Below are 17312 nucleotides of genomic sequence, written 5' to 3' on the forward strand. Positions count from 1 at the left end.
AACAGTTGCTTTATTTTTCTCTTTTGGGGAGGGGCAGGAAAGGGGCGGGGGGAGTGAAAGCAATGAAACTTTCATGCTTCAATGTCACCTGATAAACTAGCATAATTTCTGTAGATGGTGTTGGCGAGCTGGTGCCATCTGATTACTAGATCCATCTTTCCATCTTGTTTCTTCTTTCCTTCCATTTATTTTGGAGTTTTAGTTTCAGTCTGGATACGTCTGAGAGCCTCTAGAATGCCTTGTTCCATGCATCTTCTCCAAAGTCTGGCTGTTGTCAGTGTGCGGTTATGGTGGTTTGTGGAGTGTGTCCAAAGGGAGGTAGCCCTCTACCAAGCAGGATCTATGAAGAGGATTGCGATCTGCTTGGGGAGGGCAGGGGAGGCCAAGGCCCTTAAGGTAGATGTATGTATGACTGGCAGAACACCCTCTTTACCACAGTGGGGCATACTCTTTGAACAGTTTTGGCATATTGCTGAAGCGGGAAGAGTGAGAGCTTTTTTGCTGTAGATGGTGCATTGGTTACTACTAGAGTAATTCGTCATCTCTGCATGATGGAAGTGATCATATTGCTTCTAAGCCTTAAAGTAAATTAGTTGAGGGTTTTATATTCTTACATTCTGTATAGTTTTTTGAAGACATGGTCAAGTGACAACCAGGCAGATTGGGGACATGGATGTCAAATCACCCAGCTAATGTCACCCACTGTTCCAGATTTTCATGAATCTTTGTACATTTGCTTATATTTTTAAGATAAGAACAACCGAAATTTTTCTGGTCTCAGACAAACTTCTTATATTGAACTTTCGATGTACTGATGTTCTGATAACTTGGCCCTGCAAGAATGTCCATCAAAGTGGTACTTATCAACAGAAACACACTTAACTTAAGAGGAGTATAGTTAACAGAAATGCTGATATTCAAGTACTAAAATTACACAGAAAACTACAAAAATATTAAGGTCACTTTCCAGTTTCTGGAAAAAATTACAAGAGCACCGAAAAAAGCTGAGATGATATTTCACCAAACTATTGGGAATTTAGTTTTGGTTTTTATTAATGGGGTTTCTATGAATGGACACACAAATATGAAAGCAAAATACTTTTTGCAGTGGTGGAAAACAGTAATTCCAAGTGAGTTCATCCAGGCCTGACACTCAGTGCCTCAGATTTTCATTATGCTTACTTTACTTTTAACTTTTGTAACAGTAATAACCAGAGTAAAATTTGTTCCACATATTTCAGATATGTTTCTGTTGAGAAAAAATTGCAAAGTTTCCACAAAGCATACATAAATGTCATGGCATTGCTTTCAAGGGGTTGCTACCATTAGCTTATTTTCAACACATCACTGTTGTATTTTTCCAGATACCATAAAAAGGGTGTATCTTTACAGGGAAAAATATTTAACTCTGCTGGACTTCTTAAAATATTGGAAATTAACTAATATTGTTCTGGCACAAACTATGATTTCTTAAATATGCAAAATATTTTCAGACAGAACTATTACCGTATTTACTTGAATCTACGCCGCACTCGAATCTAGGCCGCACCTTTTTTCAGACTCGAAATAAAGGAAAAAAAAAAAAAAATTCCCGAATCTAAGCTGCACGTGAAATTTGAGACTCGAAATTCAAGGGGAGAGAAAAGTTTTAGGCCGCAACTACAAATCGAAACAAAGTTGGTCCATTGTAATACGAGACACAATTTAGGTCGAATGAATGACGATATAGCTACAGTAGTTTGGTTCGAGTCGTAAGCTTAGCAGTTAAGGTTTACCAGGTAGCCATTGCTATGCGTCAGGCGCTCCGTCCGTATTTATACGGGTACCCTTCCCTTTTCACGTTCTTCGTCTGGTTTGAACCGATTTATTTTGCTTTGATCTGATAAGTGCCGTTTTCTTTCTTATAGGTGTTTACGTCACTCTAAGCTGAAAATGCATTACTGTACTGTGTCGTGCATTGTTTGTCGCATTCTGATAGTGCGTGTTTACGGCCTGTCGCCGCTCGCGGCACTGCTTGCTGTTGTGCGCGCTACCGCCGCTTACAATTAAAAAAAGAAACAGAGAAATCGTCTCATTAGCGAAACAATGGCAAGAGACTGCTATTTGTTGTTACTTACACTGCTGCTTTCTTTGATAATGATCACCAAGAACCAAATAATAGACTGCGTATGATAGAACATGTTCTGAACGAGAGTTAGGCGAAAATTTTTCTCCGTTTGAAAATTTTTGCGGCCGCTTCTTTAGTACATCAAAGTCTGCACAGAAATTAATCTTAGATTTAAAAATCTAGTCAATTGCAGTGCTTCATTTCTGACTGTATCACTATTAGGCATAAGAATAATACGAATATAAACATGATACGATATGTATATTCTTCCGCGTTTGCTGTTGTCTCACTCTAGTTTCTTAGTTTATAAGGCATACAGGAAAGAATACATGGCAAAATGTTTATATTCGTATTCTTTCTTATGGTGAGGAGAATACTGCATGTGATTCACATTTCGTCAGGTTCCTATTAGCAACCATCTCTTCTCACAGGTAGGAAAAAATTCAGCACGTAGAGTTGGCCATATTGACAAACATCTTAGGGAAAGCACTCTATTTCAATTTTTTGGTATCGTCAGTTGTATTTCTGCTATATAGTTCAAGGGAAGTGTGCAATTCCATTTTTTGCTGTTTTAGATGCTGGTTTCGTGGTATCTACAGTTGTGGTGTGATTATAACTTTTGGAATATTTGGTTTTTATTTTGTGGTATCGACAACTGCGGTTGAGGTATGTAGGTGAAGGGAACTGACTGACTCCTGTTGATATTTTAAGTGTAGCGGAATTTGGGAATTTTGTGGTGTTTTTATGTCGTCATTTTGTATGGTTTGGGTTCGTGGTGTGTGTCTGTCTGTGTTTATATTTAGTGTGTCCCCACCCAAAAACCCCCAATTTACCGCACTGGTCTCGTTAGTTTGATTATATTTTTGCAGGGAGATGCATTTGTTGCCATGTTTATGTAATGACATCATCGGCGCCATATTGGAGACGCTGAGAATGGTCATTTCCACCATACTGGCAACGTCATGATCAAGCAGACTGATGGAATCAGACACTTCTGTAATCCCCCGAAGATGACACTGTGCATACCATTTTGAAGATGCAAAGTTTGGAAAAAAAATTTAAAATGCTGTATCTCTGGAACAGTTCTAGATGTTTAGTTGGATTTTTTTATTTGAAAGATAAATGCTTTATGATTACACAGAAATCCTCCATTTGGACTTTCCTGTCAAAGTTGTTTTACTATAGAGTCATTCCATGTCAAATCAACACACCTATTTTACCTCACCCTCTTAGATTTTGCCGAAAGTTGGTATACTTATAGAGGGCACAGACTAAGTAAAATACCAAATTTCAATTTTTTATCTCAAACCATTCCTATGTAAACTTTTCTAAAACCAGCCAAAAATGTGTGAACGAACTTTTTTTAAATTGTCCTAGGAGCTGCCCTAATTGAACTAGAGAACTGGGAAAGGTGTCATTTTGCAGCATTTTGCATGCTCTTCCCAGGGATATACAACAAAACATAGCTTTTAATTAATAACATTTTTCAAAATACTAAATAATATTTTGATTTAATTTTAATTTTTTTACAGAAAGTACATAATTGAAAATTTTCAAAATATTTCCATAACTACTTCATACTATTGTAAATCACATGGCAAAATATAAAGCTGGGATGATGATGGGTTCATTGTTAAAAAAATTCCGGACTCTTGTTTTTCACTAACGTCCCTAGTTTGACCAAATTGACCTTTAACAAACAGGAATTTCTTTAAAATATACTGAAAGGTAGGTAAAAAAGTATTAGAAATATCAAAACATCACCTTATTAAACCAAAACTAATCAGCATATTTTATAATTAAGTTGATTGCTTATTTTAATTTCATACAATTTCACTAACAGTATATTAACCGATATAACAAAAACAAGAAATTGAGCATTTAACTACAAACTGAAATAAAGTATGAATAAGTACAAGTATTTACATGATAGTTCTGGTCCAAGATGTTTGAAACGGAACTATTAAACAAATTAATATAATGGAAGGAAACATTCCACGTGGGAAAAATTATATATAAAAACAAAGATGAGGTGACTTACCGAACAAAAGCGCTGGCAGGTCGATAGACACACAAACAAACACAAACATACACACAAAATTCAAGCTTTCGCAACAAACTGTTGCCTCATCAGGAAAGAGGGAAGGAGAGGGGAAGACGAAAGGAAGTGGGTTTTAAGGGAGAGGGTAAGGAGTCATTCCAATCCCGGGAGCGGAAAGACTTACCTTAGGGGGAAAAAAGGACAGGTATACACTCGCACACACGCACATATCCATCCACACATACAGACACAAGCAGACGCTCCCGGGATTGGAATGACTCCTTACCCTCTCCCTTAAAACCCACTTCCTTTCGTCTTCCCCTCGCCTTCCCTCTTTCCTGATGAGGCAACAGTTTGTTGCGAAAGCTTGAATTTTGTGTGTACGTTTGTGTTTGTTTGTGTGTCTATCGACCTGCCAGCGCTTTTGTTCGGTAAGTCACCTCATCTTTGTTTTTATATATTAAACAAATTAAATACGTAATGCTTGTTTTTGAGTAACAGGTATCTGTACATAGCTAAATTTAACACAATAGGTAGTAACAATAATTTTGAAACAACTTTCTATAAAATGTACATTAACACTAACCTGAGACAAAAATTAAGTTGAGTTGAAAGCAGTTTCCCAATAAATTGTCTTGGAACTTCACATATTACATTTTAATAAAGCTGACTGGGTTTGGTTTACATCACTTTCATTAAGAATGCATTTTCTCCCTGTCTGAGTAAATGGATTCACTTTTGTGAGAACATCCACAACTGACGCCCACAGGACATCTGCATGTGCAGGATAAGAGAATGACTTAACTGGTCCACATGGATGAAGAAGTTATTTTCACTTCATCAAGTTCTTCGTTTTTTTCTAAAATGTACCCAAGCCACCAGCTTCTGCCATATACAGTGTTGACAGCCTGATACATCTTGTAACTTCAGTTTGTCTGGTGATATAGTTACTTCCCTCTCTCAACTCTGCATATCACCTGAGAAGTATTTGACTATTAATTTTGATGTAGTGTTGGGAATGAAAGCATGAAATTGCTGTGTTTCTTTGATTGTCAATGCCTCTTCAAGTCAGCTTTTTAAGAATATTTCTGAAGCAGCCTAGTCTTCTTGAGTGGAATATGCAAAAATCAACTTTTGTGATATTATCTACTGCCCACTCAAATAGATCTCTTGCAGTTTGGATCTGATTTTGGTATGGCCTTTGCAAACTTGCACGAGCTGCCAGTCTCTTTACTGAACCCCCTACTCCATCACAAGGCCCTATCCCATGTGCTGTGGCTGAAAAGTGACATTCAGCTTTTATGTTGAAGTCTTCCTCATGAAGGCAAAGGTTCAGGAAGCTTTTCTTATTTTTGTACTGAGCGGCAGAACCGTCAGAATAATAGTATATCTTTTTTGGAATCTTTTGAAATTTATTTGTTAGATATGAAATTAGCTTCTTTTGAAAGGTGTAAACCACAGTTGTATTGTGCTCCAGGCAATCAGAAACCATGACAAAGCTCATATGCTCAATTTTGTCTTCCTGTTTGTAATATATAACAAAAGGATGAATGGTAATCTGTTGTCTTGTCCAGTGGAAACTCTGAGCTTCATCCTGTAGAACTATACTTTAATTTTCTGAAAAATCACATATGACAACAAATTCAGATTCCATAAGGTCTTCTCTTGTGTAGTTAAGGAATGTTCGTTGTTGCTTGGCAATGAAGTCATGCCGAATCAAAGTCGACATCTTACTACAAAATAAATCTATGAATTCTTCATAAGTTTTCTGAACAATTTCCAGATTACATCGGTCAACTGACATCCACTGTTGGAACTGAACTTTTCAACTAAGTTTTCATGAAAAGAGTCTTAAAATGTTACGTATGACAGTTTCTCCTGGGCAGCATTCACAGTTTCCCATGTTGCAATCAACTGGTGATGGGTTGCAAAGCATTTTAGCAATGCACTGCTTATAATTGTTTAAGCTGCTGTGTGTTACTGTATTTAGTTTGGCATTTTCTATCATTAATTTTATGTTTTGGTGAATTGTGCACACGCAGAGTGTGTGTGCGCCACTCCGGCCAGCTAATACACAATGTTTTGGTCTCAACTCAGCAAATTTAGAGAAACCTATTTTATGTTAGGAAATTTGTCTTTAAAATGTTTGTAAGCTTCTTTAAGGTTACACAAAATAAGTCCTTATGATATTTTTGTTTTATTTCCACTTGTTTCTGTAATTGTCACACAATCTTTAATACCTGGCATTGCTTTGCTAACTTCATCATTTTCATTTTCATAAAATGAATGTACAGTTTTGACAGTTTCTGTTGGTAAACACTTCCCTGGTTTTGGGTTTCGACCTTCCATGAATCCTCTCTTTCAAAATTTTTTGGACTGCCGAACAATGTAATTAGGAGCATTAAATTCCCTCGTTATTTTCCTGGCACTCCACTTTTCAGGTAAACTTGTAAGAATCATTAGTTTATTTGCTCTACTTATAGAATTTTTAAAGTTTCTTTTAAGATTTTGAAGACTGGATTCATCAGTATCAGTATCTGACGAAGTTTCAATAGCAACAAAAAGGTTACGTGTCATTGATGAGATTTTCTTCACTTTTTATTTGGCATAATGCCTAGATGTTAGTTTTCTCTTGTCAGTTGGGGACTCACCCAGTTCTTGAAGTGTTGTGTTAAATGTTTTAACAGCTACTGAAGTTAGAGAGAAGTCAGGGTCTTCGTCTCGAATGATTATCTCTGATCCAGAAGATTCTTCAACACTTTCATCACTGATGGGCTCTGGTGTATTTTTCCAATTTGGTTACATCTTTCCTACATTTATCACAAATCTTGGCACCACTTGGTATTTGAGGAAATAATTTGGGCATCCATGTTGTGACATTTCTCAGTTCTTTTCTGTCTCTAATAAAATGATTTCACTTCTTCAATGGATTACAACACTGCACTCTTACAGCGCTGAACTTTTTACTTGGTTCCATATTTATGCAAAAACCACTTATAAACTGCCCTTCAATGTATAGATTTACTTGAAAATGAACTATTAAATATAATAGATACAGACTGGTCAACACCAAGGTAACAACTGATTTGCATTAAAACCACAATGCACAATAATGCTGTAGGCACACAAAGCCTTAGAAGGTAACAATGCAGACTAGATCATATCAACAATGGCTCCAGTCTGAATTATTGCACAGACATCAAGCCCTATGTATACGGTCCTCTACTGACGTACTACCTTAAAGGTCAGTTTGGTCAAACTAAGGCCACTAGTGAAACACTAGTCCGGAATAATTTTTTAACAGTGAACCCATCATCATCCCACGTTTATATTTTGCCATGTGATTTACAACAGTATGAAGTAGTTATGGAAATATTTTTAAAGTTTTCAATTATGTACTTTTTGTAAAAAAATTAAATCAAAATATTAATTACCATTTTGAAAAATGTTATTAACTAGAAGCCATGCTTTTTTGTCTATCACTGGAAAGAGCATGAAAAATGCTGCAAAATGACACCTTTCCCAGTTCTCTAGCTCAATTAGGGCAGCTCCTAGGGCAATTTAAAAAAAGTCCGTTCACACATTTTTGGCCAGTTTTTGAAAAGTTTACATGACCATATTTCAGGAATGGTTTGAGGTAAAAAATTGAAATTTGGTATTTTTCTTAGTTTCAGCACCCACTATAAGTATACCAACTTTCAGCAAAATCTAAGAGGGTGAGGTAAAATTTTTATTTAAAGTGTGTTGATTTGACATGGAATGACTCTATAGCGTTCAACTTTTTCATAATTTAAGAAAAAGTTTTTTTCCAAAAATGCCAATCCATAAAACAGTTTTTTTTCCTGTTAATTGGTACCATATAGTTCTACATTCCCTGAAAAGGAGAGCTTCCATTTCTAGGTTGAACAGCTTTCATAAACAACTGAAATTTTTGCCACAGCCTACATAAAACCTGTTTTATTACCACATTATCACATAACAGGCTCATACAAATCAAAACTCAGCATCATTTAACGTAATTTTAGTTTTGAAAGATGAGAAAGAAACTCATTTTTCAATCATTTTAAATGGTTCCAAAATGTATGTGAAAGGTCCAAAGACAAAGGTTTCAACTTTAACAACTTCTGTGTACTCTGTCTTGTACTGAAATCAGCCAGTTAGTCAACTAAAAATGTGTTCCACTGCTTCAGTATCTTCCTTTGATATAGACTGATGCCTTCCTATTGAACCAATAGGAACTGGAGCATTTACAATCTTCAAACCATTGTGAACAGGAAGTGAGCACCGATGGTGGCGTTGCTGTCCTTCAGCTGGAAACCTATATCCAGCAGCTGGTCCATGAGGTAGCATAAAGATCTCTACAATTTCATTTAACTCATAACTGGTGTCTATATTCTCTGCAATCCACCAATCACAGTCATACATACACACACACCACAAACATCCCCTTCTCAGGTCGTAAATCTGAATATTAGCTTCCTGTTTCTGAGGTGTTGGTCACATGAACAAAATTTCTTTTTCTTGCTCTTTGAAGCGCATGCAATATGAGTTCGTCCATCACAGAGTCCAAAAACGTGACTTCTGAATTCCTCTCACAGGAGTAGTTTGTTTCGACCATTCTTGTTTTTTCTGCTCATAGAATTCTTCGATTTCCTCTTTGGGCAAAAGAATGAGGGCTTTGGAGACGCAAGATTTCACGACCCTTGTAAAATCCTCAGCATTCTGAATTGCAGCTGTACTTGCTCTGGGAAGATTATGTTTTGTAGCATGGTGCTTCAGCAGGCCTCTTACACTATCACAAGGCACCTTCTCATGACCAGTAGCACTGTATACCCAGTCAGTTGGCACAAGCGACTTATTCAATTCAAACAGACAGTAATTATTTTTAAAATGACCAGAAGCACCATTAGAAATAATGAAGATCTTCTCTGCCCGTTTCCACTTGAATTTTGCACATTGCTAGCAAAGCATGTGCCGAGTCATCACTTATAACTGCAACACTTGTGGTCTTGTTTCGAAAATGTCACTCTTGTAAAAATTGAAACCTGATCATTACTCCAATGATACCCTTTTACTTCTTGTGGGAGAATTACATACCAGTTCTCAGCAAAATCACAATGAAGCAATAAAGATGGTTCCTCAGCCTGTACACACCCTTTCACTTCTGCAATGTGTTGCAGTTTCTTCAGATGCTGGTGAGTTACTGCTTTACTGACCATTTACCAAGTTCATCAATGAAACTGTCAAACGTAACAGTTTTCTTAATTACTTTATTTTCCTCCCATGTCGGATATGTAATTTCTGCAAAGTTACCTGCTACATCTTCCAGGCCAAGTGTCTGTAAAGACAGTTCTCCCTTTCCAGGGCAGTCACCACATTATTGAAACAAACAAGTCCCTCACTTTACATCACAGACTACTAATGACTTCACACACCCAATCCAGGTGTCATATGTCATGTGCTCCAGTAAGTTACCACACAAAGTTCAAAATTCATGCAGTACACAGACATCTCTAGGTAGGTGTGGAACTACCCACTTAAGTCTTAGTGAATAAAATTTTTATCTTACATATGTGAAGTTGTATAGTTGCTCTTATAAATTGCAAAAGGTTCTTTAATACTGTGAGTCATGTACCTCTTCACTTTCAGAACTCTTTGACCTTCAAATGTTATAGTTAGTCTATTTTTTTGTTGGCACTCTGGTGAGAACAGTCCCATTTATCTTCCAGACAAAATGACTGCACTATTTGAACTTGAACTGCTTATACAGGATGACCATAATAGGGATCTGGTCTTCCAAAGACTCCTTTTACAGACCTCACATTTCTTGATTTGTTTACCATGTACTTCAATACTGATGGAACATGATTCAAAATTGTTTTCTTTGAAAATGTCTCTGGAATAATCATTAAAATTTGAACCTTTTCACTGTAGGATGCACAATATTCAACAGCTGAATTGATACTTGTGAAAAATTCCTGGCAAGAGTGCTTTGGTTCATTTTCTTCTGAAGATGGAATTTCTACTTTGAAGAGTGTGGTCAGTCTTGCTGTAGTGTCTTCATCCATAGCTTTAGTAATTTCTCTGTGCTTTCTTCACGCATACAGCTTATGACTCAACTTCACTGGCCATGGTTTCTTAACAGGAACAACACATCTGTAGTTGACCAATTCAGGGTATTTAATTCTTCCTCTATTGATGCAAAATCTGCATCATCTGCACCACAGGAGGCTTCACCTTGTTTAGATACTATCATTGTTGTTATTGTGTCAAAACATTACAAAAAGTCGTCACTGGAAACATCTCCACTTTGAAACAGTCTTCAAATGAGAACGGTTATTCCCAACCTGAGCAAACTCTGTTTTTTGTTTGTCTTATATATCACTCTTTTACAAATATGCAAATAATCAGCACACTTCATTACCTGTGGCCCCAGTCAGAAGACATTTCAAACAGTCCTTTTCACAAAACACTGCAACTATGTCAACTGGCAAATTCCTCATGAAAACTCACTGGATGGTCTCAGATTTCTTAGAAGCATCTTCAGTATAAAAATTAGCACTGAACAACTACAATACAGAAACCTGCAATGAACAACCAAAACAAAGAAACTGGCAAGAAACTAAAACAAAGTTTAAGAAATAACTGCAACAAAGAAAGTGATAAGAAACAACCGCAACAAAGACAGTACAAATAAACATCGAAACAAAGAAATTAGTAAGAAACAACTTAAGTGAAGACATACATTAATTACCCTTGAAAGTTAAAGTGATTTTTTGAAATAAAACCTGTCCAACTTAAAAGTGGAAGATCTCCTTTACGGATAATATAGTACTACATGGTACTAATCAAGAGAAAATAAAAAAAAATAACTTATGGACTGGCATTTTTGAAAAACATTTTCTGCAAATTATAAAAAATTCAAAAGGTGACAGTAAAAGAACTTTGACACATGTCCAAATGGAGGATACCATTGCAATCAAAGCAATTATCTTTCAAATAAACAAAATTACAAAATATCTAGAACTGTTACAGAGATACAGCATTTTAAAATTTTTTCCGAAATTCGCACCTTCAAAATGGTGTTCGCAGTGTCATCTTTGGAGGCCCGTATCTCAAGCCAGGAATTTTATAGGGGAAACAAAAAATGCATGTTTCTTATTTACTCCTCAATTTTAACATACGCTAAATTCAATAACATCTGAGACTATGAAGGTAACCCCCCAGCCTGAAGTGAAAGGAATTATGTCTTAGGTAACTTGGCTTTAAAAATGCTTGCAAGCTTCTTTAAGGAGATATGTTATATTTTAGTTTCGTTCTGTAAATATCATGCAATCTAATACTTTGCACTGCCTGGATAACTTCATCGTTTGCATAAAATGAATGTAGTTTTTACAGCTTCTAATGATAAACATTTTTTGGATTTTGGCTGTGGACCTTCCATCAACTTTTTTCCTTTCAGAATTGTTTTGAAATACCAAACAATATAATTAGGAGCATTAAATTTGCACACAATCTTTCTGATACTCCACTTTCCAAGTAAACTTGTAAGAATCATTAGTTTTCTTGCCCTATGTGTAGAATTAAAAAAAATAGTTTTGAGATTTAATGAGAAAGAAGTCTCACAGCAACAAAAAGTTTTAGTTCCACTTATGATAGTTTTTTTTCCACTTTTGATCTGGAGTAGTACTTAGATGTTATGTTTTCTTATCAACTGGGGATCACCTAACTAAGTGATGCAAGTGTCTGAACAGACAATTAAGTAGTTGTGAAGTCTGTGCCTTGTCGAAGATGATTTCTTGCAATCTAAGTAATCTTGATCTTGAGTGTTGCTATCATTGATTGGCTCTGTATTTTTCCAACTTTTGGGAAATACGGAAGCGTCCGATCCCGCCCTTCTGCTTTGACCCATGACGTCACAAATATGGCGGAAACAAAAACAAACGCACACACTTTCCACAAGAAGCCTAATGACACTAACGAGACAAGCGCGGGAAATGGGGTGTTTTGGGTGGGGGGCAAACTAAATATAAACAAATTTAGACGCCTTGCGTATCTACAACGTGTAAGTGAAGACAGCTATGCATGAATACCCACCCACCTCCCCAGGGGTCGTAACCCCTGCAACCCATAGATGCTTCAGTAGCTGGTTAATGTTTTTTGTCTTTTAAAAAAAAATCTCACGGGATAGAACGGACAGATGAGAAAGATAAATATAATAAACTAAAACAGAAATTGGAGGAAACAGATAATTAAAATAAGTAACAAGTGTTTTTAAATAAAAAAAAAATCTCACAAGATAGAACGAACAGATCACAAAAGTAAATAAAATAAGATAAAACAGAACTGGAGACAGCCACACTCAAACCAAACTCCGTGCCATCATGACGTCACGCACGACAACACCCTTACGTCACGGGTCAAAGCCAACGCGTGGGATCTGACGCTTCTGTCGACCCCAACTTTGTTAAGTTACATCTTTCCTACATTATCACAATTCCTGGAGCCATTAGGTATTTGCAGATTTCTCAAGCATCCACCCTGTGATATTTCTCAGCTTTTATGTCTCTAAGAAAAAGATTTGATTTCTTCAATGGACTACAACACTACACTCTTACAGCACTGCATTTGTTACTAGGTTAGCGACACAAATCACTGATTAACACTCCTTCAATTTATACTTTTAACTTGTAAAAGAACTGTTAAACACCACATTCTACTAAAATACATTAGATAAAAAATTGTTCAATGCAGAGTAATAACTACTATAATGCCACTATAATGGCCTAGAAACACTAATATTAACTAACTGCTTTGGAGTGAAACAATACATAACACATCCTTCCAGCAAAGGCTCTAGCCAATAACTGTACAGACAGCAAGTGCATGGCTGGAGGGAGACTGTGCTTGTTTAGACTTTTCCACAGCCAGCCAGGAACCAACTTCCTTGCCCTGCATACACTGGCTCAAGTCTGTGAAAATGGAATGTGCATTTTGATTAATCTGCTTGGACCAAAATTAATTTTTGACAACTTATTTAAATTTTTAGTTATAGGTCCCATATTCAAAATAATTGTTTTACCAATTAATGAACTATTACTTTAAATTGCATAAAATTGAAGTAAGCAATCAACTTTACTTCATTATACAATATGCCGACTGATTTTGTTTTAAGATGATATTCCGATACTTTCGGCTACAGTTACTTTCCTGGATATTTTACATGAACACCTATTTGTGAGATGCACGATTGGTCAAATGGTGGCTATTATTGAACAACATGAGTTAAGGAAAACATTATTGGAGATATCAGTGATCAAAACACTAATTATGACAAATCTAGATCGCATGGCAAGTACTTTCTGGAAAGAAAAGTATATGAAAATTTCTTAATAAGAACATATGGTGCATTGTTTATCACTGGAAAGATCATAAAAATTTTGCAAAATGGCATCTTCCCCAGCTCTCTCACTCAATGCAGATAGCTCCTGAGCTAATTTTTGAAAATTTTACATAGGTACATTTCAGAAACTGTTTGAGAAAAAAATTGAAATTTGGTATTTTTGTTACTCTGGCCACTCAGTATATGAAATTTAAGCAAAAGGGAGAAAAATTTTATGTAAAATGGGTTGATCTGACATGGAATGGCTCAGAGCATAATATGGGAACAAGATATCTAGATGTGATAGCAATGATAAAATTATAAAAATCTAGCTAGCCAACTGTCACCCATAGTGGAAGAGGGTTGCAGGGATAAGCTTGCCAGGTTTTTTTACTTAATTTTCTGTAAAAATACGTCGACATAGCAAAACAGTATCCCATATTGCTATATGTACATTTCTGGCTGTAATCAGTGCCCGGTACAAATTACAGCACCTCCGGCATCATAAATTCTGTTTACAAGTGTGAATCCATTTTGATTAAGATTTGCATTGTATTAAAGTTACCCCGTCGAGCCCCGCATTAAAGACCGAGACTGTTAATGAAACAGCGCTAAGCGAAATTAAATTCGGATTTTCTGAGAATGCTGATATGCATTCTTCGTCACGGCGCAACACTAGTACTGTACTCACTTCTATCGACCCCATGGAAACTTACAGTTTAAGCGAAGACACCACCGCAAAAGAAACGAGAATACAAATAAAAAAAATTTAGAGACCGACTTACCCTATCTAAATAAACTGCGTCGACGTCATTCGCAGCAGAAATTTTACGCATCATCGTTAGTAAAATTCACAGGACGGCAGGTGTGTAATTCTTCGCAATTTTCACACCTGTAAAATAATCGACACAATCATTAACCCAGTGCGCATGGGAAAGTAACTGGGGTACAGACATTATATGGTTAACAGAGGTTCTGTCATTACCTGTTATCGTCGAAACTACCTAATAAATAGCGGGTAAGTACGCAAATTGAATCAACGTGACAGAAACATCTCCGAATATATCATTTGGTGATACTGTCACTGGCCGGTTGCACTTTAATATCATTATGCAGACTTGAAAATCACGAACATCTTTATAATGACAAATGTACAGACGTCTAATCTGCAACAAAAAGCAGTATGTACAATGCATATAAACAATCTGTCACTTGGATTCACTCAAATATTATTATTACACGCCAACTCATTCAATAATTATACTTCCCTCAACATCGTTAATGCAGTGCTGATTACACTGCAATTGCGTACCTTATTCGCTACTCCTGAACACTTGGAAACAAAACTTCATTCGTTTACAACCAAAACATTCGACCGTTGCAAGTTGAATTTTGAGCCACACAGTTCTGCCAACACCACGCTTTCATTGGTTTGTGAACTTGACTGCACAGTTAATGATATTTCACGAAGTAAAACCAAAGATCATTGGGCAAAACTATACAGTACGAATGTCTATTAAGGGAGCATTCAGAGCATCAGACAAATTGCAAGAATTTTTTAAGTGTATCTCACAGGGATACACTACTTGCGCAACTAATTTCCTGAAGCCAGCGTTGTAAAACCAGCTTCTTAAGTGTCTATCTACAAGGTGTACACTTCAATTTCTATATTTTGTGAATGCTGGAGCACCACTGTCCTACCAGAAATAAAAATTGGCCAGTTAAATGAGTAGTAGCAGAGTTCATGCTTGTCTGCTTGCAACCACTACAAAAGAGAGATAACAAACAAGTTTGGATTCGCGACTGGAAAGAGAGAGGAGGACTGTAAAGAAAAGTCATCTCTTGTAGTCAGCGACCTTGCTGAAAGGAGCTATTGCGGGAGACTGCTGAAGCTACTTCTCCCTCTAATAACGACGATAGAACTGTTCCCGAGCTTCTTAAAAGAGGTCAAGTTGCATTAAGGATTTAAGTTGCTGAACGCCAGAAATGAACGTGGAATTCACATTTCAGATCACAGTGGTGCGTTTAAAGGCCAATTCACACTGGCCGTCAGATCAGAACATTCCACAATGCATTTAAAATGGAGGCATTCACACAGTCCGTCACAGAACCGTCACGTCAGGTCAGAGTTATTGAGGAAGAAAGTTTTGACAGCGTTTGCGACTGCTACCATCAGAAGTTACTCAATTTTCTCCGTGCTCGCGTGTAAGCAGTGTCTTCTTTTCTTTAATCTTTTGAAGGTTGTTTCAGGTCTGGTATTCGACAATTTCATGTTTACACTTTATAGTGAAATATAAGGTAACATTTTACTTATTCCTGTAAAATAACCTTTACTTGTAGAAGCGCAAAAGAACTGCAATTAGGTGAAACGTGAAACTTATAGCTGCCATTTATTCCAGGTGACCAGCGAATCGGACTTGGATTTTCTGTCTAGTGACGAGGAGTTCGAACTGTTTAATTCTACCAAAAGACAAAAAAACATTACTCAAAAAACGTGGTACAGCATTATAGCGACAGCGACCTCATGGAACGTTTTCGTATGTGGTGTAGTGTGGCACAGTAGTTAAGTAAAAAAAAACCAGGAACTCTAGCCATTAAAGTATCGGTATGACGGGGGATGGGAAGCTGCATCCACTACAGCACATTCTGATCTTTTTCTTGTTTGCTGGCCACAAAGTGGCGAGTTTTAGAGATATGGCAAACAGATCTAACATCTGTAATGGTTGTGTGCACCATGCCATAGAAAGAGTGACGTGCTATGCAAGTGGTTTAGGAGCCGACTTTACGGTATAAAATGACCATCCCCTGAGGTATGTTGGCATACCATCTTACACCTCTTCCCCACATGGTATGCAGTTGCTGCTGCTACATATATCAGCTGTTGATCAACAACTACATGCGAGGATTCCACCAGAAATCTGACGAGAATTGTTGAAGCAGAGTAAACACAAAACACAGGTTACTACATCATCATAACTGCACATGTGCAGCAACCCCAGCTTTTTAGCATTCGAAATTAGCTGTCTGGCAGCTGCTTGCACGAACCTGAAAGCATTGTTAAGGATTCGATCACAGCTAAATATTAGGGACAAGCAAGATAGATAGGACATATTTAGGAAAAAACAGCAAAATATTGGTCACACGCAAAACTATAAACACGATTGCCCCTCGGTTTACTCGCAACAATGTAAAGTGTACATTCCTATCTAACCACACGCTCAGAAAACTGTCAAATATTTGTGACAAGGTTGTGGATTTACTTGTAGCAGTTTCATCTTCCGTTTTTTACTCGGTAAATCGCGACATATTCAGAATAAACAGAAAAGTGGTGGTGGCAAGAAGACTGCAACGTGATACAGAATGTGTTACAAATGCGACAATGACAAAAATTAGCATGTACATAGTTTCTAATCAACTTCCTTCAAGTCTGTAATAGAATGTCTCTAACCACATCACTACAGCAGATACACATAATTCACTACTTCAAAACTGTTCATTTTCATGGGTTGTTTACAGAAAATGTGTCAGTAGCTGACATTTAATTCCATCAGATAGCATTTAGAGTGATAAATCTTCATTGCGCCTTTGCCTTGAAACGAAGTACTGTTTTTACACACAAACTCAGGTGTGCATTACACATCAGAGGCTGCTGCTCAGGTAGCTGATTGTGTGTGGGGTACACACAAGAGTTTTTGTAGATTACGCCACTCTTCATCCAGTGTAGATAACGATAGCAGTAGGAAATCCAGAAGCAGCAGTACAAGATTGAAAGAAATGCTTCC

At 36.9% G+C, this 17312-nt stretch overlaps 1 protein-coding gene across 2 annotated transcripts in view; it reads right to left on the reverse strand.

The window, feature by feature from the left end:
* The window catches only part of LOC126457867 (kinesin-like protein KIF20B), a 33114-nt gene extending 18151 nt beyond the window's left edge, over nt 1-14963 (reverse strand). Inside the window, exons 1-3 of one of the 2 annotated variants that reach the window (XM_050094522.1) lie at nt 14843-14963; nt 14516-14696; nt 14316-14422 (exon numbers count right to left, since the gene is read on the reverse strand). In XM_050094522.1, the coding sequence (XP_049950479.1) occupies nt 14316-14369 (54 nt within the window). In that variant the 5' untranslated portion in view covers nt 14370-14422; nt 14516-14696; nt 14843-14963. Of the gene's footprint in view, nt 1-10572; nt 10733-14315; nt 14423-14515; nt 14697-14842 lie in introns of those variants that run through there. The other variant, XM_050094523.1, reaches the window with a different exon arrangement.
* Nucleotides 14964-17312: the final 2349 nt, after the last annotated feature.

The sequence above is a fragment of the Schistocerca serialis genome, chromosome 2 (assembly GCF_023864345.2).
Source record: "Schistocerca serialis cubense isolate TAMUIC-IGC-003099 chromosome 2, iqSchSeri2.2, whole genome shotgun sequence".
Taxonomy (NCBI): domain Eukaryota; kingdom Metazoa; phylum Arthropoda; class Insecta; order Orthoptera; family Acrididae; genus Schistocerca; species Schistocerca serialis.